The sequence below is a fragment of the Varanus komodoensis genome, unplaced genomic scaffold (genome assembly GCF_004798865.1).
Source record: "Varanus komodoensis strain SLA01 unplaced genomic scaffold, ASM479886v1 scaffold4, whole genome shotgun sequence".
NCBI lineage: Eukaryota > Metazoa > Chordata > Lepidosauria > Squamata > Varanidae > Varanus > Varanus komodoensis.
The window spans coordinates 44,540,164-44,562,831 of NW_025335941.1; the positions used below are offsets into that span (position 1 = coordinate 44,540,164).

A 22,668-nucleotide genomic window follows, 5' to 3' on the forward strand; every position below is an offset into this window, starting at 1 on the left:
GGAAGGTATTTGAACAGTAACTTGTGAGCAGCAGTATAACTATGAAGATAAACGCATTCATAAGAAAGAAGTATGTTGCCATGGATTAATACAGATCAGAGGCTGTGCAGAGTGAATTTTTAAATAATCAGGAGTTACAGGTTCTTGAGATAGATTTGTTTTAACAAGATCTGTGTTTCATTAAGGAGCTGCATGATCCTCATAGAAATATAGATCTGCTGATCTTCAAGTAACCTTTAAAAGTCATCACCAGGATTCATGAGGCACAAGGAATTACATTACATCTAAATCACTGCTGTTGTTTTGTTGTTTGAACACACAGTGTGGGAGACATCACAATTTGCTCAGCTCAATTATTCCACTCTTCTTCCTCCCACCGCAGTAACTTGAAGATATTATTTCTTGGCCTGCTTTTAGGATAGGCATTAGTTAAAGTGTGATGCTAATATGTTTAAGCATCTAAAAAGCCCAACAACTTACAGCATTCCCCAGCCAGCCTTGCAGGGAGTTATAGCAGGAGTTTTGTTGTTGTTGTTGTTGTTGTTGTTGTTTTGGTTTTGCCTGAGCAAACATTTAGGATGTTATCCTACATCTCTGTTAGCAACTGTGCTCCTGAACACAGAAAAGTGCTTTGCATTTCTTACACATAAGTTGCTGCCCATTGGTGCTCAGATACTCCTGTGAGTCAGCAACAGAGGGCAGTGCGCTTCCACCGTCCAGAGCAGCTCAGTGATCAAATGGGATGCACAAAGCTTTGAGATGAGACTAGACCAAGTTGCCATGTCTCCTTCCACCCCAAACACTTCTGTTCAGGGTTCCAGCCACCCATTCCCTCCAAGGAGCATTTCAAGCACACTCTTCCAACCTGTCTTGAATGGTTTTTCTTTTCTTCATTTCATGGCAACTGAACATCCCTTATATGGCTACTTTGGGTTCTCCCTGCAACCTTGCTGTTTTACTTATTTTGTTAAGACTCCCACACACACACACTTCTGCAAATCTTGGAACTCCTCTGAGCATGCTAATATATGTTTTGGTTACAATCCTCTTGGATTTAACACCTAAGTTGACTATTAGAAGGAATGATCTGGAACAAGAAACGTCTGCACTGAGTTCACTGTAGATATCAGCTCTTATGGCATTACACAGAAACTGTTTCCATTTTAGAAATAGAATTAAACCATTTAGAGATTTTATTATATTGATATATACATATTAACCCCCTGCAACTATCATTTATTTAGATAATAGTATTAATGCACACCTTTTGGAAGGTGTAGGAGGACAAATTCCCACTCCAAAGAGTTTACAGTCAAAATTTTAGCCTGGGCATACCAGCATAAACAGCAAAGAATATGCCCTTATTTCAGCTACAGATACTTAGGGTTAGTGGAGATGAGTTGGGTCATAGTCTTCACAGAACAGGTGGGTTTCAAGGAAATAATCATGGTGGAAACGTGCAAGCATTTGGGGAGATAGTACCAGGCAGAAGGGGAGGAAAAATGGATTAACCTGAGTGAGGAGACATTTGGCATGAATAACTCAAAAGTGGTCATTGTTGTGAATTTTGTATGTGACTTTTAATTTATGATGGCTTACTATATTTATTTATTATTTTATTTCTTGCCCATCCTATTAGCCACACAGCTCCCTGGGTGGGTTTTATGTTGTGAACTGCCTTTGAGAGCTGCTTTGTCCCTGAAAAGCAATATAAGCACTTACATAGCTCTTAGTTTTCAGGATTTCTCACCATTGGCCATGCAGGCTGGAACTGACGGGGGTTGAAGTCCAGAACATCTGGAGGGGCATCTGGTTAAGAAAGCTAGTCTAATTATTATTTTGGACATACAGTAGCTCTGTGATTTCAGGCAACAACTAGAAGTTCTCTAAAGTTCTCAACATGCACTCCTCTTTTCTCCCCAGAATGGATAGTTATGAAGGTGGTTTAGGCCTTCCTTAGGCGGGAAGTTGAAGCACCTTCCTAATGTCCCAAATACAAACAGACAAATTCCTAAATACAAAATTCAACAGACAGCTCCTCTTTGCATGCAAAAGGTCCCAGGTTCAAACCAGACACCAGTACTTTAAAAAGAACCTGGTAGCAAGTGGTTGAAGGTCCACTGCACAGGATCCCAGGGGGCTGTAGGTAAGGTGTTTCTTGCAGGTACAACTTGCAGTTTTCCATTTGAAAAAGAATCTCGAATTACAGTGGCCTTCCCACAGAAAGCAGGTTTGGGGTGGATTTTTTTTGCTGCATAACCAGCAATCTCCTCTCCTGGCATGTGGGTGCAGCAAGACTGAATGCCAGTGGAAGGGCCGTGGCTCTCTGGGAGAGCATCTGCTTTGCATGTAGAAACTTCTGAAAGGGCAGTCTCTGGCTTCTCCAGGGATGGCTGGTAAAATTCCTGCCTGAAACTCTGGAGAGCTGCTGCCAGTCAGTGTCAGCAATACCGGGCTAGATGGACTGATGGACTAAGTCAGCATAAGGCAGCTTCCTATGTTTCTTCTGACCTTTTTGTCTTGCTCCTTTATTCTGTACAGAGTATGTATGGAATAAGCATATGTACACAGGAAAGTCAACTCTCTTCCAGGCACATGAGAGAGAGTGTGTGTGTGAGCACAAGAATACTATACATACACAAGTGCAATAGCCTGTCAGTTTGTTCTTCAACCCCCAAAATGGAGCTGTATTCTTTATTCTTTTATTGGGATGTGTATGCTTGAATTATGCAATTGTCCTGAAATGACACATATAACAAACACCCACGAGGAACTTCCCTTCATTTTGCTCTGTCCTCAAAGCAGGAACGTTTCCTTTGAAATAAATGCCAGAATGTATTGAAATTTGAAGTGATGAAACAATTGAACATGTATAGTGCACCATGCAGGTATAATATAGTTGTGCAAGTACTTTCTAAAGCAGAGAATTAGGAAAGGCTCCTCCCTGCAGAATGCTTATAGATGCAGCTGAAGCAGAAGATATCAAAGGAATTGTCCTCCATGTTGTGCACGCCCCAGCTTTTCAGGTCCCGTGGCACAGATACTGGAAACAAAACCAGCACAGCTGTGGAGGATCACTCCTGCAATATATTTTTGGAACATACTATTACAAAACAGCACAACACATGTCATAACCACACTCACAGCCAAATATCAGTATCACACAAAAGAATTCCTTGATGCCATTCCAAGGAATCCCTGGAAAATCCCATGAACAAGGCAAACTGATTGTGCTTTAAAAGACTCATCTGGAAGCAACTCAAAGGTAGTTGGACCTGATATAAAGCAGCTCCTTATTTTCCTAGTAGTTTTCAAAGGAAGACTTGTGAGCATCTGTTGGGTGGCTGATTTAAGACCAGAAAATACTATACTGGCAGGAGTAGATTAAATAGTTTGCTCTCACCTTTTTTTTGCTCTCAGGTTGTGGCATCTTGTTAGGTTGCCTCCTGATCTAATGAAAGAAGGTCTTACTAGAACCCACAATCACAATCAATGGAGGAGAAGGGCAGACATAGGGATGTAATTTCTTTTAAAAAGTGGATTTCCTCTTGTAGTTAGGGTTAAAGGGGAGTCCTGGGACTGGATTTCAGACTCCGGCCCTTTGGGGATGCTTTCTGAGACTGCTATTGTTCCATTCACTGGACATATTTGAAAAGGCGGATGCAAGCACAACCATGTGTGGCAAGAAATGCAAATTACAGAACAATTTGGATAATGAAATGCCTTCTGAAGAGCTTCTTTAGGGTCAACCAAGGCCATGTGGATTTAGCTTGTGGGGTTTTTTTTCAGGTTGTTGATCTCATAGGTTGAGGGAAAATGGGAGGAATGGTTGGAGACAGTGGTTGGTCTGACTTTGTGCTCTTGTTGTTCTCTGCTGGGGATAAGTTACTTTTCATCAGAGGCCAAACTCCAGAGTATTAGGATGCCAGAGCCACTTCAAGGAAGTGCTGAGCAAAACCTTTCCCTGCAGCATGATCCCTCTGTGCGTTTACGCAGCATCAAGTCCCATTGACTTCAGTGAGGCATTCCTCAAAGGACACTTATGCTTGCCTCCCTGATCTTTTCTGAACCTAAGGTGTATCCAGACAGAGAGCTCCTAGCACTACTCATCAGGAGACATTGTGCAGCTCTTCCTTCTTTGTCGTACTGAGGAATTTTCTGCAATAAGAGAAACGACGAGGAAAAAATGGGAAAACTTAGGAAGGGTGCATTAGACATACATCACCTGATTAAATTCTGTGAGTGAGATGGGTAGTTGCACCGTCAATGCCTCATCTGGACGTATGCAGAACCTTGGCCTGGGTACCTGATGCAGCCCTGTTTGTTTGGTGGTTTCCCAAGGTTTGTGCAATTTTCTCCGATTCTAAAAGGTTGAAATGCTACCAAGACTCAGTGATTGGCTGTAGGACCATCAAGCTACAATATGCTGGTGTTTGGGGCCTTTTGCCTTCAGCCTCACCCACTGATAGAATGTAGCCCTCTGAGCTTCTCCAGAACTCAATTTGGCCCTGGGGCTAAAAAAGGTTCAACACTCCTGCTTTGCTGCTGCAGATGAGAAAGGGATCTGTTGAAGGGGGCCCTTGACAACAGCCAGGGAGGGAGCATGTGCCTCCAAAGATATTGCAGAGATGGAGAGGAGCATGTAGCTGTCTCCCACGTGGAAATACATGGTGTACATGTCTGACATGTCTTAATATATTAATGGATCCAACATGATGATTTATACATGCATTTTCTTACTTAAAGAGTTACATCCTGCTTTTTAGCCCCATACAGCAGTCAGCAGTCTTCCTCAACCTGAAGCCCTGCAGATGTTTTAGACTATAGAGCCCTCCTTCTCTGACCATCAACTGTGCTGCCTCGGGCTGGTAGGAATCATAGTCCAAAAAATCTGGAGGGCTCCTAGCTGGGGAAGGTCATCACACAGGCCTCTCCTCCCTCCAGGCAGGTCCAATTAATAAATGTGCCATTAACAACATTGGTGGCAAGTTACTTCCTGCCCAGAAGCGTGTGTTCTGCTGCTGGAAAAAGCATTGAAAAGTAAGAAGCAAGCAGTGTGTGTTCTGCTGTCTGAATTTCAAACACAGGGCTTGATCAGGCAGCTGAAAGAGGTGTGGAACATTCTCAGAGGACCAGCTTCTGAGCACACATCCACCTTGGTCATTATAAAAGTATCTCTGGTGGTGCTGTAAGAACGAAAAACCAGTTTTGTGAAAACTATCTGCACATGAAAGAAATCTATTTAACAAATCACAAAGAGCACCTCCTTGTTGCTCATTGTTCCCAGGAGGCCTGGTCTAGCTCTGAAGCATGGAGCAGCTCTGATGCCTTTAGTTACATGTAAGATCAAATGGGATTGCTTCCTTCAATGGTGCTGACCCTCTGCTGAGATAATTAGATTGAAGGGAGCAGAAGGCAGCGTGGGAATCATCTGAAGACAAACATGGTCTTTAAATGGCAAGCAACATTCAAATGGTGACAGGATATTCATTTCTTCTTTAAGGTTCCCACTTCTTTCTAATAGCAAAGGATAGCTCTTATTTAAATGATACTCCGCTATTCCTTTGAGGACCTCATCGGAGGAGGGGGCCTTTATTTCAAAACATTTCAGCTCCACAATACTTCGCAGAACAGATGTTATGGCTCCACAGGTCCAATTTGATCAGGCAACCTTGCCTCTGGAACTCGAAAAAGCAATCTGAATTGAATTACACAAGATGATCAATGTTTCTACATCCTGTTATGCTTTGCAGGCAGAAGGTTGTAAAACAATGATTAATACTATCCTCTATGTCACCAATAATGTGTGGTGGTGCATTTCTTTCATTGTTTTTGTGTTATCTTTCTGCTCTGGATGGGAGACAAAATGTCACGAGTGACTTGCCACTCCAAAAGGTTAGGTGCTGACACATCATATATTTATTGACATTAAAGGCAATCAGAAAATGCTTTTTGTGAAATATAGACCATGATCCAAAAACATGCACTGAAGAGAATAGTACTTATTTTCTTTTATGAGCCAAAAGCCCTCTGTGCTGCAGTGCAAGTTGCCTGTCACAATTCTCCAACATTAAGGAAGAACTTTTCGGTAGAATAAGGGTTATTCTCAAAAAGGCAAGGAAGAAGACCTGGCTCTATTTATGCTACAAATCTATGTATAGTAGGCGTAAGTGCAGAGCAGGCTTCTAAAACAGTTGCTGGACTACAGCTTCCATCATCCTGAACCTGATGGCTCATAACCATACATTCTAACTCAGTGATAGGAGTTATAATGCAACATGTCTGGAGGGTCCCAAGCTAAGCAAGGAAGATGCGGAGCGTTGGGCAAGTTTTTATTTTTCTTTGTGGAGGACCCCACAAGCACTCTTGTTAATTAAGCACCCATCTTTTCATATCCTTCAAAAACAGGGAAATAATTTTGTGTGAACAGTTGGGCACTGTGTGACTTAATACCCAGAAATGTTGCATAGTCACCAACATTACTACATGTAGCACCTTCATGATTTTTTTTTTTTCGCTTTAAACTCTTGTGTCTGAAAAGAATCATGTGTCGGCTCTAAAGACTGCATCCAATATTTTGAACACTGTTTTGCCTAGTAAAAATCGTTGCCTCACTTAATCTGTGTTTTAATTTGCGAGCTTTAGAAATGATTAGGACCAAACAGTAAAAGAAATAAGCTGCATCACTGTAAATAGCTTTATTTTTAAAACCAGAATACTCCAAAAGAAAGCAGGGAGAGAATGGTACTCCACAGGCTTAATTTTTATATATATTAAGCAAATGTGATAGCAATAAACAACTGCCAAGCCCCCGGCCCTATATCTTCACATAAATATATTGACACAGATGGGAATCTGAATTCTATAAACTGCCATAGGAATTCATGAACATTGCAAAAACCAGGCAGTGTGTTTGTATCTTGTAAAAAACACATTTTAGGGATGGCAAAGAAATTTTTCCTTGCACATCAGAATTCTGCACCCAGACTCATTTATAGAAGTTTACAGGAATATATAACATATTACTCTTCTTCCCAAGACATGCCAACTGTGCAGAATAAATCATTTTCTCATAGGAAAAAACTGTTAAACCAGTACAACAGAGTCCCAAAGAGCTCTAGATTTATGGCAATCTAAAAGAAGCTTTGTAGGTTCATTTCAAACATCTGCTTCTGGATATTGATTGGCTAAGCACGCTGACCTCCTCCATTCTCTGCCACCTCCCTTTCTGCACAGATTTACGGAATTAGTAAGAGTGGGGAGATGGTACCAGTTACGGTTTTTATATATATTTGAAAGTCACTTCCAAATAAGACACCCAGGTAATAGTTGAGAACTCCAGCAACAGACATCAGGAACAGGAACAAGATGATGCGTTTTCCAAAAATGTAGCCAGGAGTGCTGAGAGAGAGACAAGGGAAAAAAGCAATATGTAAGAACTTATCGATTCACTGGAAAAGAGCTAAGCCTCTTTATATGTCACTAAGGTTGAGCTCAACTTAAATAGAGCTCAGATGTTCAGATTAATGGGGTCAAATTCTGCCTTGATGTATGTCTCTGCAGCACAGTTAATTTCATCTGAGGCACACAGGCGTAAATCAGCAGAGAAATTCCATGCACAATGCAAAATGTATGCTCTTTAATAATAAAGTGTGCCTTCAATAGTCCTGAGTTGTAGCCTAACCACTATGCCACACTGGCTGTCCAAATTCAACAGGCCTTCCTACCAGGTAAGGGAGAATAGGATTACAGTGCCAGTATATTTTAGGAGTTCAAAGTATGCTCTGACAATTCACTGAAGGCACTGGGTGCTGGAATCCTAGAGCTTTTCTATACAAGATGTTTATCATCCATCCATTCTTGGTTGCTTACCGATTCCTTTGACAGTGTCATGATCCTGCATTTTCACTACTAGACTTTTAGGCGTTTTCTGGTGCTGCAGTTACAACTGGCCATGGCATCTACTGGGTTGGCCCCCATTTTGTGTCCACCACAATGCTGATGTGAGGGGGTCTGTTTTGTGTGGCATTCCAGGGAAGAGGTGAGCTGGTGCTAGCCTTAAATCTGCCTTCCAAATACTTGAAAGCATTCTTCTCCCCTGCAAGAGACTTCCATTGTTCTATCTCATTTGCAGCTTCTTTTATAACCTATTTTTGTGATGCTTTGAGCTTACCTAATCTCTGTGAGGGGGCGAGGGTGCTGTGGGCATGTTTACTTTCTCCACTGCTTGGCGGAATCCTTGGCTGCCTGTATTTTCTGACCTGGAAAATTGCTGTGAGAGGAATTACCTCATGATGTCATCCCTGGGGATTAATTGGAATACAGGAAGCCAAGGACTCGGCAGGCTTCTGGGGAGAGGAGTGTACAATGAAAGACACTCACACCACTCTTTTGCCACATCTTAATTAAAAAGAAGCACAAGAACCCCAAACACAAACCATGAGAATGTCTCTTAAATTTTCTTCTCCCTTACTTTTCTTTTCAAAAGTGATTCTTTTTCTGTCAGACTGAACGAGAATTGAAATAATTGCTAGAATTAAAGTAGAAAGAGCATGAATTTCACCATGGCAGGAAAACCAACCAGGTGATCTGTGCCCGCCCAGCTCTCTGAAGCTCCCCCTTCTTAGCACTCCTGAGCTGGTCTTGGGATTGCAACTGGGCTTGGACCCAAAAGTCTTCTTTATAGTTGAAGACTGTCCTCTTCTAGCCTTTGAAATGGAGGACTATCTTCTGGAAGGTAGGACACCTGAACATCCTCAGCAACCCACTCTTGTAGCGCAATCAGAGGAAAATATAGTTTTGTCCTTTGGAGGGAAAGCCTATACAGAAATACATGAGAAGTTTTATTTTCTTATCTTTTCATTCCTGCAAAAATCTTCAGGGATATGAAACCCCAAAACAACATTTTCTATATATATTTCTCTGTGGGTGTTCCTCTATGTGAGAAGAAAACACCATGTGCTAAGTTAGCCCAATGAATTGAGTATGAAAATCTAAGATAGTCTTCCCCTACTTGATGAGCTCCAGATGATTTGAACAACTCCCCTCAGTCCCAGCCAACATGGCCAAAAATCAGAGGTGGAATAGGGATTGTAGTTCCTAATATCTGGAAGGCACCAGGTTGGCATAGACTGAATCGGAGCAAGGCTAATCACTATGGTGTGTCCATGAAGTGTATGTGAATACAACTTCGGAGAGGATAAAACTGGATTTACCTCTGAGTCCTTTCCCCCATGTAGCCAATGAAGTATTTCTGTCTCACAAACAAGTACATCAGTCCAGCAAAGGCAGCAGGAGCTAAGGAAAGGAAAAAGGAAAATATTTTGGAAATGAACACAGGCTTGACATTGACTATGGTCAGAAACCTAAGTTAGTTTCAATCCTGTTTAACTATCATGGCTTTCAGCCAGAAGAGCACCATATTGATCTGATACGGAATGTGGCCCTCCTGATGTTGAACTACAACTCCCATCACTCCTCACCATTTACTATGCTGCCCAAGACTGATAGAAATTGCAATCCAGCAACTTCTGGAGGACTACACATTCCCACTTGTGAGGTGGGGACATGAAAAAAAGCATTTTAAGCATTTTGACAAAATGACAATTCCCAGTGTTCATTGGAAAAAGACACTTCATAGGTGCAGGTATAGTAGAACCAAAATTAGAAGTTACAATTGTAGGAATTGAAACATAAGCTTTTGTGGTCTTGCCTGATTTGAAAATGAAGCAGTGCTTCTAACATGGGCATCTTTGAGCTTTTCTACATGAGTCTGTAAATCAGCTCTTGATCTGTGGCATTTATTTATTTATTTATTTAAAATATTTAGATGTGGTCCTATTCGCAAAAAAAACCTCAGGATGCCTTACAATATAAAATGTAACATAAATAACATAAATAAATTCCCGACCCACACTGGCTGCAGCTAAAAACATAGAAAAGACAATATTAAAACTTATTAAAATATCACTGGAATAAAAAGGTCTTAACCTGGCACCGAAAAACAAATAATGACGGCGCCAGGCGGACCTCTCTGGGGAGCGCATTCCATAGATGGGGCGCCACCACAGAGAAAGCCCTCCTCTGGGTACTTTGCCTCCTAATATCTTTCACAGAGGGTTCCCGGAGGAGGGCCTCTGCTGCCGATCTCAAGGGGCGGGAGGGCAAATATGGAAGAAGGCGTTCCTTCAGGAATCCAGGTCCCAAGCTGTTGCAGAACTGAGATCGCTGCATTTGGAGTGCTTTTCTGCTGCATAACTCGTAGGTGGCACTGTGGCGTAGCAAAACAGCATGATTACATAAGAAGGATTTGCACTTCTTTCACAATTAAGTGCTGTGTTTCCATGCTCTAAAAACTTGCCAAATGGACTAGTTAGACACAGAGGTGAAAATGGAGGGCCGTGCTGTCATCTAAAGAATCTCTGAACAGTCACACTAGGGGATGGCAAGTTCATGATAAATACCTTGAGTAGACAAGCCCTTTCTTGTAACTGCTCAGGCCATATACCAATCTTGAAAATGAAAACACAGTTCATATAAGCAGCTAACCGAACTGCAAGGGGCTGCCCTTTTTAGCAAGATCTTTGAGGAATGTAGCTCCCTGTTATCTACTTTGGGAAAGTGTGAAGTAACTCGGAGTGGACACTTCTGTGGTAAGGAGCTCAATTCAGATTCTGGAATCAAATTCCTCGGTCCAGAAAGTGCTCACAGGCAGTGCTTAGGTTCAGACAAGGTAACATAATAAGGTTCAGTGGAAGCAAGCAACTAGTTGCAATGCAAAACAGCACTCCCCTGGAGTTTCAGAAACATGATCTGGTATCAGGACAAGATCTTGTTTTAAAGCAAAAATGCTACTTTTCCACCATTACTGAACTGCTGCCAAATTTGGTGGAGCTTGCAGCCCCCTGTAGTTTCTGTGGGTAGAAAGTGGTCCTTGCCCACCTGTGGCCTAGGTTGTGATATTTCCAGATGTGGCTTTTATTGTGCCATTGCTCAGAGTCATGTGTAAAAACTTGCAGGGGGTCCAGAGGTCATCCTCCTCCACTCCTAACCCTGCATGTTTTCCTGCTGCCTTCCCTTTCTTATCTATTAATTAGCACTTGTAATAATTCTATGCAGCATTCCTAAGCAGTCAACACACATATATTAATATCACTTTATTTCTTTATTTAAAACATTTATATCCCATGCATACCAAACACCGTGTAAATAAAAAAAAAGTTTAGGCCTGGCGCTAAAATTAACAAAACATCAGTGCCAGGTGTACCTTTATGGGGAGCAGGTTCCAAAACCAGGGTGCTACCACAGAAAAGGCCCTTCTCTGGGTAGCCACTCTTCTAACCTTCAAAGAGGGCTCCTGGAGAAGGACTTCAGTGGAAGATCTTATGCTTGGGCAGGTGTATAGAGAAAGAGTTGAGGGAAAGAGTTGCTCCTTCAGGTATTAAGGCCCTAGACTGTTTATGGTTTTATACATCAAAGTTAGCACCTTAAATTGGGCCTGGACTTCAACTGGTAGCCAGTGCAGGTGGTACAGGACTGGTGTTATGTGGAGCAGAACCACTGCAAAGCAGTGCCTCCAACCCCCCTCCAACCCAGAAGGATACCATGGTCAATGGTATTGAAAGCTGCTGAGAGGACCAGAAAGACGAACAGGAACCCACTCCCCCTGTCCCTCTCCCAGCACAGGTCATTATACAGGGTGACTAAGGCAGTTTCATTCCCAAAATCAGGCCTGAAGCCAGACTGGAATGGGTCCAGATGGTCAGTTTCCTCCAAGAAAGCCTGGAATTATCTGGCTACCAGCCATTTGAGCACTTTGCCCAAGAACAGGATATTAGCCACTGGTCCATAATTTATGGCAACCTCTGGGTGAAGGTTTGCCTTCATTAGGAAAGTCCTAATAACCAGCCCCTCCCTCAGAGAGGCATTTACATCTGCCTGGGCCCATGTATGCATCCCATCCTTCGCTTTGGTGATCAGCCATGAAGGGAAAGGGTCAAGTAAATATGTGGCGGGTCGGACTTGTCCAAGCACCTTGTCCACATCCTCAGTCTGCAATAATTGAAACCTATCCAACAAAGGTGGACTAGTCAGTACTCTGCACACCTCCACTGCAGGAACAACAGTCACTGAGGAGTCTAATTTGTGGCAAATCTGAGTGACTTTATCCCTAAAGTGCTGAGCAAATTTGTCACAGCAGGACACTGAAGGTTCAAGAGGATCCATCTTGAGCCCAGAATGTAACAGGCCCTGCACCACTCGAAAAAGCTGCACTGGACAACACTGAGGATGCAATGGAAGCAGAGAAGAAATTCTTTGCCACCCTCACTGCCACAGCATAGGCTCAGTAATGAACTCTATGTAGTGTCTGGTCAGATTCAGAATGAGTTTTTCTTCACCTACTCCCTAGCCATCTCCTAGCCTGCTTCATCACCCACAGCTCAGATGTATACCAAGGCATAACACAGGTTCTGCTTATAGGGAGAAGACATTTAGGTGCGATCATGTCTACCACTCAGGTCATTTCTACATTCCACCAGCCATATCAACCAGAAATTCCTCCGAAGCCCTCAGGAATCCATCAAGATCCATTAGACTTGGGGACCGGGCAGGGGGGAGGCCATTTTAATAGGTCCTGCACCCTTGCAGAGGGGGAAAGAGACCATTAGCTTAAATCTCATAAGGAAATGATCTGACCTCAACAAAGTCTCAGTGTCAAATCCCTCACATTCAGATCACCATTCTCCTGCCCAGTCAAAAAAACCAGGTCAAGAGTGTGACCTTTCTCATGTGTTGGGCCTGTGACATGCAGAGACATCCCCATGGTTTCCATGGCAGCCATGAAATCCTGAGCCGCCCTATCCCAGAAAAAGAGAGTCTTGGAGTGGAGGTTGAAGTCCCCCAGAACCATCTTATTTCACATAGTGTATTAAATACAATTCCAATTACAGGACTAATTCAGAACAATACAAGGAGAAGAGTAGCTGGAGCAGTGTGATGAATACCCCCTCCCACTCCCTGCAGATGTCACTTCTGGTGTGACTTTATACCCCAACCTGGTTTGGCTGGAATTTTCCCTCAAGGGGTTGCAAACTGCATAAGGATAGCTTTCACTTACCAGCCAGCAGGGGTAATTTATGTTTTAATTCTTCCTGAGGCTGCAGGATGAAGACTTCTTATGAGCCAGGGAAGGTCTGGGTCAACAAGCACATTTGAAGCATGCCATTTTTACTGCCTGGGAGAGGGTTTTCCAAAGGGTGGCCTTTAAGATCATCAAAGAAGTCCCAACACTGATGCTGTTCTGTCAGATTTGAAATGACCAGCAAGGCCTTCTCTGATGATCTTAAAGGTTGGTATGACAATAGCGTAAGCTTTAATATGGCTTGGTAGCCAATAGGCTGCCAGTGCATTTCTTTAAACACAAATAATGTGTGAGCATAGCTGGGTTCCAGTGAGCACCCTAGCCATGGTATTCTGCATTAGCTGTGGCTCCTAGAACAGGTGCAAGGGCAGCCCCAGACAGAGCACATTACCTTACCTATCCTGCCTTACCTATCCTGCCCACCTAGTCTTACTTATCCATGGATCACCAAGGGCTATTCCTGTCCAGTAACAGTTGTAGTTGGCACACCAACTGAAGTTGGCAATGGACGCTGTGGGCCACCTGTGCCTCTACAGAAAGCAGAAAGTCCATCAAGGAGAAACAGGTGGAATAGCTGCATGGAGCCTTCTAACTGATGATGCGAGAAACTCCTTCTTTGGACGCTCCCTCCTTCATTTTAATCCATTTAACTTGGCCTGTGTTTTCATTAGCCAAAGCTCCTGTGCAACTATGTGATGGCAAGCAGAAATAGAAATACTTTTTCCAGTATGTGGATACAATAATGGGAAAAGACTCATTGGCTAAATCCTTGGTAATCATATAATTCTTAAATAGCCCAGGAGCACATTCAGAAAGAAAAGTTGGTCACTTGCACTCTATTGTACTTCCATGTTGTAAATTAATCCATTTGTGTGGATTATGTCCATGTTAGCAGTACTGTTTTTCCTGGAGCTCTTAAAAATAAACTCCTCAGTTCCTGTTTTTGACATCAAGGAAAGAGTCTTTCAAAATGAAAATGCAGCATTGTCATTTGTTGTAAACAATAAAAAGATTTGGGGAGGGATGTGAAGAAATGACTTGCATACATTACCTTGGCTACACAGCAAGCCAGCACACCAAAGTACGGCAAGAAATGTTGGATAGGCGTCTCTGCAGTTTTGGCTGGGAAAGGACATTGTAGAGAATGAATAGCACCATAATGAGAACAAGAAAATATAGCCATACAGTTCAAACCAAGTCATGAACAAGCTGGATGAGGAAAAGTGGAAAGTTCAATGCAAAAAGTCAGAAAGATAACCATCTCAAAGAGCATAAATAAACCCTATTTCCCATTACAATAGTCAGTCACCTTATCTGGGATATAAATATCGACTCTATAAGGCTTAACTTGAACCAGGTGTCATTCCAATCTATCTTTTTTATATCAGGACTTAACCCTGGCATGTATGGTCGAGCATTAATGAATTTGCCTAGATATTGGCCAGCTAAGAAGGAATGCTTCCTTAAGCCATCTAAGTGTACTTCCCAAGCATAATGAGCTTGTCTAGATATAACACTAAATCAAGGCTGAGCACATTGGAGGTGTCTAATGGTCTGGCACCTCTGTGGGTCCTTCTCCCAATCTAAGCCCAATGCCCCAGACTAGAGGAGGAATCCTCATGTTATCTCTGCTCAAGGATCAGAAATAATATGGGTATTTCCTTGGGCTCAAGCCCTAGTTGAGTATGTTTTTATTTAAATAAAAAATTTCAACCTAAAAAAAAAAAAAAAATTCAACCTAGTTGAGTCCCTTCCCAGGCCATTTTCAACTGAATTGGGACATGAGAAGTTCCAGAAAGAAGCTGCTGATCTGCCTGAAACTCGCAAGTCCAGCTTCTCCAAGCCCTAACCGGATCCCCTTCCATACCTTGCATCCAACTTGTGAGAACTGGCTTCTGCAAACTTCTTTTCTCAGTACAGATAGAAGTGTGCAGAAAAGGAGTTAAAATATATATATATGTGGGTAGGGTGAGGCTGGATGATGTCATGGGAAGATAAGGGGATTCAAGACAAAGTCTGCCTGCTTGACATCTGTCCTGCTGGTTTGGTTGAGGTGGCGGATCAATCCAGCTGTAGACCAAAAAAGTTGTTTATCCCTTATTTAGCTTATATAAGAAGCAAGCTTTATGCTTACACAAGCCCATCCATCCAGTGCAGCCACAAGGAAAAGTTCAGAGGCTTTTGCTTCTGTTTTAGATTAACTTAAGTTTGCTGTGACATCCAAATCTGGACACACTGTGGTTAATCTTGACTATGGCTGGCCAACTTCAGATTATAGGTTATGAGCTTAATAATAGTTAGGAGCAACCACAGTATAAGGTTTGGACAATGCACCAGAATGAGCTTAATTTAAAAAAAATAAACAGAAGCTTCTGATTGTCTCCTCATGCCCTAGTATGTAGATAATCAGAGTTCAATAGCCTATTATATATTGACTCATTCTTTAAGTGCCAGTCCATGCTAAGGGGAAAGTCTCACCAGACTTGGGGAAGGGGAGTCCCAAGGTATGCACAAGTCCAAAACGAAGTAATATTGAACGAATAACAACAGCAACAACTGCCCTAAATGGAGCAGGAACCAAGTCAGGGAAGACTGAACATGTTCTATTGTCAAAGGATGGTGGCAGCCTGTTGGAGGGGCAAACCAGAAAAATGTGGGGAAGAATTATGTAATGGAAAGGAGCATGACTGGCCAGGACCCTGAACTGAAGCGCTCCATTCTGGATCTTTTCATTGCAGGTTCTACTTGTATAATATATTAGCTAAGAGTGCAAACTCCACTGCACCTTTAGCTAATATATTATACAAATGGAACCCCCTTTTTAGATAGAAAAAAGGTCTAGAATTCCCAGCATTCCCTGGCATGCTGAGGCATGCTGGGAGTTATAGATCTTTTTTTCTTCTACACTTTCATAGGATTGTGCCTTAAACCTAATTTCCTCTCTGCATATTATCTGATTATAGGTTAATGTCTGAAGATATTCAGAATAGTCTTCCTTTACCATTGAGATAACAAGAGCTAGTTTACTATCTCACATAGTATTACAAGGCCAGCTAGATTGAAGCCTGATTTGTTTTATTTAAGACATGAACTTAGGTTTCCTTTATTAAAGATAACACCTTATCTGTAACAGAACTGAGCTCTGCATTGTTTCTTTAGATATGAGAATGTGTGTGTCTGCAAGTGATTGGGTACAGCTGCTCTGATCTTTACTAAAATCATGCAGGAATACTCACCTGGCAGTAAAGACCCGCTCAAAGGCAGATGAACCACCCCGCTGAACAATTTTGCCAGTACTGTTCTTGCTTTCCTGTTCAACCTTGCTTGCAAAAAAGGCTGTAAAAAACATACTCTTTTTTATTTCAATATTTATATCCTATGCATTCTGTGGAATGCCCACAGTTGCTAAGAAACAGAAACATAACAGTAATTTCAAAAATAGCAATACATGCCATTCAGTAACCCTGTTAGTTGCATATTAACAGAACACTGAAATAACGAATTATTATTAACAACAGAATAACAACTACTTCCTTAACACAATGCTAGCCAACTGACACCAACTAATCAATAAATGAACTAACAATAACAAATAACTCAATGCATCAGCTGATAAATGTAATAAATACAAGGCAGAATAAAAAGCACTCAAATATATTGAAACCTACAGCATTAAAATTAAATTACAATGTTGTTGTATAACCCTTAGTTCAATCTTCAATTCAAATGGGGAGTGCAGCCAAGAAAGAGGAAGAAAATTGAGGCTTGAAAGGGCAGCAAAGAAGGAACTAGAAAGAATAGGCAAGTGCAAGGGCATTTCACTGAAAACAAGGCCAAGATCATCCACACTATTGTATTTCTGATCACTGTGTATGGATGTGAAAGCTGGACAGTGAAGAAAGCTGGCAGGAAGAAAATGGATGTGTTTGAAACATGGTGCTGGAGGAGAGCTTTGTGTATAGCCTGAAACAAGAGGGTCCTCAATCAAATCAGACCTTTCCCTGGAAGCAAAAGTGGCGAAACTGAGGCTGTCATACTTGGGGCACATCATGGGAAGCCAAGGCTCCCTGGAGAAGACAATCATGTTAGGCAAAGTCAAAGGCAGAAGAAGAAAAGGGAGGCCAAATATGAGATGGGTCAATTCCATAAAGGAGGCCACAGCCTTGTTTTTACAGGCTGTCAAAGGCAGGACATTTTGGAGGGCTTTCATGCATGGTGCAGCGATAAGTCAGAGATAACTTGACAGCAGGTAACAACAAAAACACCTTCAGTGTAAGCACACTGACACAAATACTGCATGCAGCAGTGTGGTCACTTATTACCCAGAAAGAGGACAATTCAGGATAGGCATTTGCATAGAATTTGCATAGGCTATTTTATGTATATATGCAAATTTAGAAATGATTATAATTTAAATAGAAATACAGCACATTTCACCATAGTGTGGAGGACTTTGACCAGGTGTCCTGTGTGCCTGCCTCTTCAATCCGCTGTTTTGGTGCTAACAATGGATGGGCAAGTGTTCTCATGGTTTTTAGCTTGGAACCACAATTGGACAGGACCACCATTTAAATAAAGGACATCTGTATACAGAAAATGTGACTGCACTTTGAATAAAGGAGTGATCTCTGTAAAAGAGGACACAGGTCACCCTTCCACAAGGGCCCAAGGTGTCCTCCTGCAGTGACCTGCAGCTTAATGCTAATTTGGTGAGACTGTCCCCATAGTTCCTTCCCAGGGGCCTTAAAGCTCTTCTTCTCCAAGCCAAATAGTGTGGTACTTTCACCCATCACCCTGAAAGTCTGAGCCCCCAAAGACTTATTCTCCTTGGGACTATCCCCACTGTTTGGTGCCCAGTGGAGATAACATGCCTCTTGCAACATGGTAGGTGTAGAATCCAGCTTTTGGATTATATTTGTGCATCTCTGTTTTTGATGCCCTAACACCACAGTCTGATATTTTTCTAGGGGTTGTGAAACTTTACTTTTCACACTCAGGGTATCAGTTGTAATGAGACATATTTATCTTCCCCATGTGCTTTATTTTAATTCATCTATGAGTTGAGCTAATAAATGTAGAGCTCAGGGGGGAAACTCCCTTCAGCCTGAAGGCTGAAATTAAATCTGGGGAAGCTCCTTGGAGCTACATTCCAAAGCGGGTGGGACAGGCAGTAAACAGGATGGGGCCAAAATACAAAGATACCCACTTTGTTAGCTGAAAGCTCTTACTGACAAGTAACAAAGGCTTAGGAGAAACATTTTAGCATTTGAGGGACATACCCTGAAGCATCATGAGCATCCGATGATGGAATGAGGCAATGTGTGGCAACTGCAGTCTTTGTCACTGGCACACCACATTTTCATTAGAAAGCCATTTTCGGCCATCTGGATTTAGCACCAGGGAACAGGAGGGAATGAGGGTGGGTGCCAGTTAGAATCAGCCTATGTCCTCAGGCTCCGCCTCTTCCCCTTCCTGCCTTCTGGCATGCCCTGCTTTCCACCTCTAAGGCCGAGTCGCAACCTTGGAGAGGGGTAGGCAGCCGGCACGGTTCTTGCTGCACTAGCTATGTCAGGGAGCCTTAGTGTGGCACCCTTAGAATGAGGAGAAAACTGCCAAACATTAAACAAATCAGGCTGGGAAGGCATCAAATGATCAGTGATATTGGGAGCTGATGTTCCCCCTTTGTGCATTCAAAGCCACACACCTTTTCCTCACAAAGTATTCTTTATTGACCAAAAGCAAAAACACCCAGAATGAAGCTCTGAGCATGCACAGAGAGGTTTCTTGAACTTAATCTAGTATTTACCTCCAGGAGCCCACCTTATGAGCATGCCTGGGCCCCATCCATTCAGGAGGATGGGGTTTTCCAAAAATGAGCATACCTCCTCACTGCATGCTGTGGGCTGCCCTCCACTGCCGATGACGTACCATGGGGTCAAGAGCCATGCCCACCTCATCTGTGTCTGAGAAACTCCCCTGCTGCAAGTCCCCTCCAAGCAACTGTACATCTTGGTTATTCCCAGCAACTGCCTGCCCACCTGGGGAGCCTGGTCTTGATATAAGCATCTCTGTTTCTCTCATCTCAGTGTCTCAGGATGGCCCACATTCTCAGCGGTCCCTGCTCCTCTGCCCCTTCTCCTTCTGATTCTTCTGCAGCTCAGCCAGCAGCCCTTGAGAACATGTGCCCACAGCAGCCACCTGCATCACTCCCAACAGGTGGCTAGGAAAAAGGGTCAGGGGGCTGGAGAAAGGGGCACAGCCATCCGGGAACCCTGTAGCACTGGATTTTGCCTCCAAGATCTGCCATTCCTCATTTAGAAATTGGATGCACTGGCCAAAAGTCTAATTTTCAAATGGTGTTCTAACAACTCTGGTGTTCTTTAGGGACTGTGTAATGAAGAGGAGATTGCCAGTGGTGGAAAGCAAGGCACCGGGCTCCTGGATGGAGATTCATGGGCAGTACACTGCTCCTAGGCTAAAACCATGTTCCTTACAGGTAGGGCATTTGCAAACTGCTGCCCTAGAGGCTATGAGCTCATGCTTAGATCTCCACAAGCTGAAGCACATGCCAGAGAGAGGAAGGACGAAAACCACTAGTCTGTTCATCTTGAGGGGAAGAGTGATGACTAAGGCGTCTTCATTTGGCTTCTTCCCCTCTTCTAGAATCATGGCCCAGTCAAAGAGTTTCATCTTTCTGGAAAAAAAATCCCAGTTGGCCTTTCAGCTATGGTAGTCTTTTCTAATGTATTTCAACTGCAGGCTCCAATGTGAAACCCAACTGCTGTCACCTGCGGGTCATACCTCTTGGTACTCTTGCCAGTGTGATGGAACCAAGGGCAGTGCTCAGTATCAAAAAGATCTGGGTCTCAGTACCACAGAAACATATGCTCATTTATGCATGTTCTAAATTCTCTCTCCATGTATGTCTTTAAACGACCCTGACTCCTCAGGGTATCTCTCAGGATGTGTGGACATGGGGGAGGAAGCATTTAATTTCAGGAAAAAAACCCTCAGACAGAAAAATTCAAGGAGGGGAGCAGCAGGAAGGCATATAGACACATGTGTGCACATGCGCACGCACGCACACACACACGTTGCAATGGCAGCAGGAGAGGGGCAATTTTTCCAGGGAGGGTTGCAGCCTCAGGGAGATCAGCCCTTCTCTTTGTAGCAGCAATGTCCCTGAATGCCCTCTGCCACCGACTTGCGGAGGATGTCCCCAGATCGCTCACCCAGGGCTCTTAAAACTGTTCCTCACCTGTAGCAAACAAGATGGCGCTGTGGCCCACACTCCACTCTCAAAAAGACTGCCCCCCCCCTTTGCAGACAACATACAGGCTGCCACTCAGTGAGTACTGGGTAGAAGCAAGTTAGGGGGGAAATGCTGCTTTTGGACTATGCCCTGGAATGAATAGGAATTCAAGTCCCTGGATGCTGTCACCCACCAAGTCCAGCCCAGCAAGGATCAAGGGAACTTGGCTACTGCTCAGGGGTGGCAGAATGCTTTGCATAAAAGCCGTTCCCAGCCAGTCTGCAACATCTCTGGATGGGGCTGGGTTGGACTTGTGCCTGATGCTGTGTACTTTTTCAAAAGGGATGAATGTCTCACAAACCTCTGCAGGTGAGTGCAGCATGCTCCATAAGGGCCCCCATCATCGCTTCTTCAAAAACCTAGACATTATCAGCTTGTTCAACTCCTGTAGATCATTTTATTAAATAAGCCCTTTCTGCTTTCTTTAAAAGAGGAACAAAACTTTCCATCAAAGCCTATAGCTTGCCACATCTGAATTGATGCAATTCTTAATGTAACATTAAGGTTCATGCCCTTAGTGCAGACTAGTGGTGAACTCCAAGGCTTGTTTAAACAGAAATAAGCCTTGTGGTTCCCACCATGCTGGCTGGGGACTGCTGGGGGGTTGTAGACTTTTGGTCTAAATAAGCACCCTAAGTTACTTGAACCAGGAGTCTACAAGTCCTGAATTCCAGTCAGGCAAACCAAAGAAGAAGGAAGGAGAGTTTCTGAAAGAAACTCAGAAACTCCACCCAGGAGAAGCACAGAGGAAAAAATGAAAGCGTAGCCAATCCCATTTTTCTTCGTCAACACATAATGCACCAAATTGTCCCTCCCGCTCTCACCTCACTCTCTTTCCAACTGCTCTGCTCCCACTTACCATTTTGCACGACACTTAAAAGAGTGACGATGACCAGAAGGACGATGTACCCCACCACTTCTTGGTCCATGTTGAAAGCAGGCTTCTCACAAAACTATGCCCAACGTTTTCTAGCAGCTTCAGCCAGACAAACCGCAGAGGGAGGAAGTGATGATTTCCCTTATCTTGCATCATGGAACTCTGCAAATGACTTAGTGCAACATGCTTCTAACATATTCAGATACATTATCACTGAAGCTTACATTGAATTTATCAGCTGTAAGCCACTCCTCTCAATCTTTTTTGATGATGGTGGGGGCTTTCTTAAATCTGCAGATGTGTCTTAATCATGCGTAGCCAGAATCAGCATTGCCAGCTTCTCAGGGCAAACCTGTGCAGGCAGGCAGGCAGCTGACACACATTCAGATTAGCAGTGCAGTGCATTCCTATGCCTTCACTCTGGAGTAAAAGTCTTTCCAGAGACCGGAGGTGTCTGCATGCTGCCCATTCAAAAGATACTGTGACTCCTCTGCCTTTTCCTCCTTAGTGGGTTTTCAGTGGAAAACAAAAACATGAAAGAAGTAAAGGAAAAATGGGAGAGTTATGAAGGTGATTTGGTCTTTTGAAAAAAACAACAACCTTCCTGCACCATTGTATAGATCCCCTTTAAATTTCTGTGAGTCACAATGATTGCATGCTAAGAATCTTATCTGGAAACAGCCTAATTTCTGCAGTTAGGAGGGCCCTAGGGAACCTGCAGATTGAGTTCATAAAACCCCTGCTAAAACCTGTATAGGCATCTTTCCATCCCCAGAGCCAGAGCATGTTTTCCACTGAAACCAAGCTCACCGACTTTTCCATCTCCACTTAGAGGCATCTAGCATTAGCATCAAACCCCACAAAATAAAGTGGCCAGATGTCTCTGCTGCAGATCTTTTCTGTGAGGGTTCTAAGGCCAAGTTGACTGACTCTGTGTTTTACTGTATACCAAGCATCAATAACATGTGACTTATGAGCTTGAGACCCCCACCATCCCACCACCCCCATGGGTGAATTTGCCACTGTGGTGATAGCAGTGGCTGAAAAGGTGTTGATTTTTGTTTAAGAATAAGGCACACAGGGAACACACACCTTATTGGAGAACAGAATTGTGTCCCTGGAAGCATCCCAGGAGCACAACTTTACTTCCAAACAAAATTTGTGCTCCCTAGGTACCTTTCATGAAAAGTGAACGTTTCATGCAAAGATGGGCATGATAAAGGACCAAAAAGGCAGGGACATAACAGAGACAGAAGAGATTAAGAAGAGGTGGCAAGATTACACAGAAAAACTATACAAGAAAGAGCTTAACGTCCCCGATAACCACGATGGGGTGGT

General features: G+C 43.2%; 1 protein-coding gene across 1 annotated transcript; it reads right to left on the reverse strand.

The window, feature by feature from the left end:
• Positions 1–6,683: 6,683 nt before the first annotated feature.
• Positions 6,684–21,416, reverse strand: LOC123029576 (arachidonate 5-lipoxygenase activating protein). Its single transcript, XM_044442753.1, has 5 exons — positions 21,313–21,416; positions 16,378–16,477; positions 14,193–14,263; positions 9,216–9,297; positions 6,684–7,401 (listed from the first exon to the last, which is right to left on the reverse strand). Exons 1-5 carry the CDS (start codon positions 21,380–21,382, stop codon positions 7,239–7,241), a joined length of 486 nt encoding a protein of 161 aa, XP_044298688.1. The 5' UTR covers positions 21,383–21,416; the 3' UTR covers positions 6,684–7,238.
• Between the last annotated feature and the right edge of the window lie 1,252 nt (positions 21,417–22,668).

What these genes read in the sequence shown, in the direction of transcription:
- LOC123029576 (XM_044442753.1), bottom strand. Translation starts at nt 21,382, where the DNA reads ATGGACCAAGAAGTGGTGGGGTACATCGTCCTTCTGGTCATCGTCACT. An exon ending in GAGCGGGTCTTTACTGCCAG is followed by an intron (nt 14,264 to 16,377) that starts GTGAGTATTCCT and finishes GTCCTTTCCCAG; the next exon opens with CCAAAACTGCAGAGACGCCT. An exon ending in TGGCTTGCTGTGTAGCCAAG is followed by an intron (nt 9,298 to 14,192) that starts GTAATGTATGCA and finishes TCCTTTCCTTAG; the next exon opens with CTCCTGCTGCCTTTGCTGGA.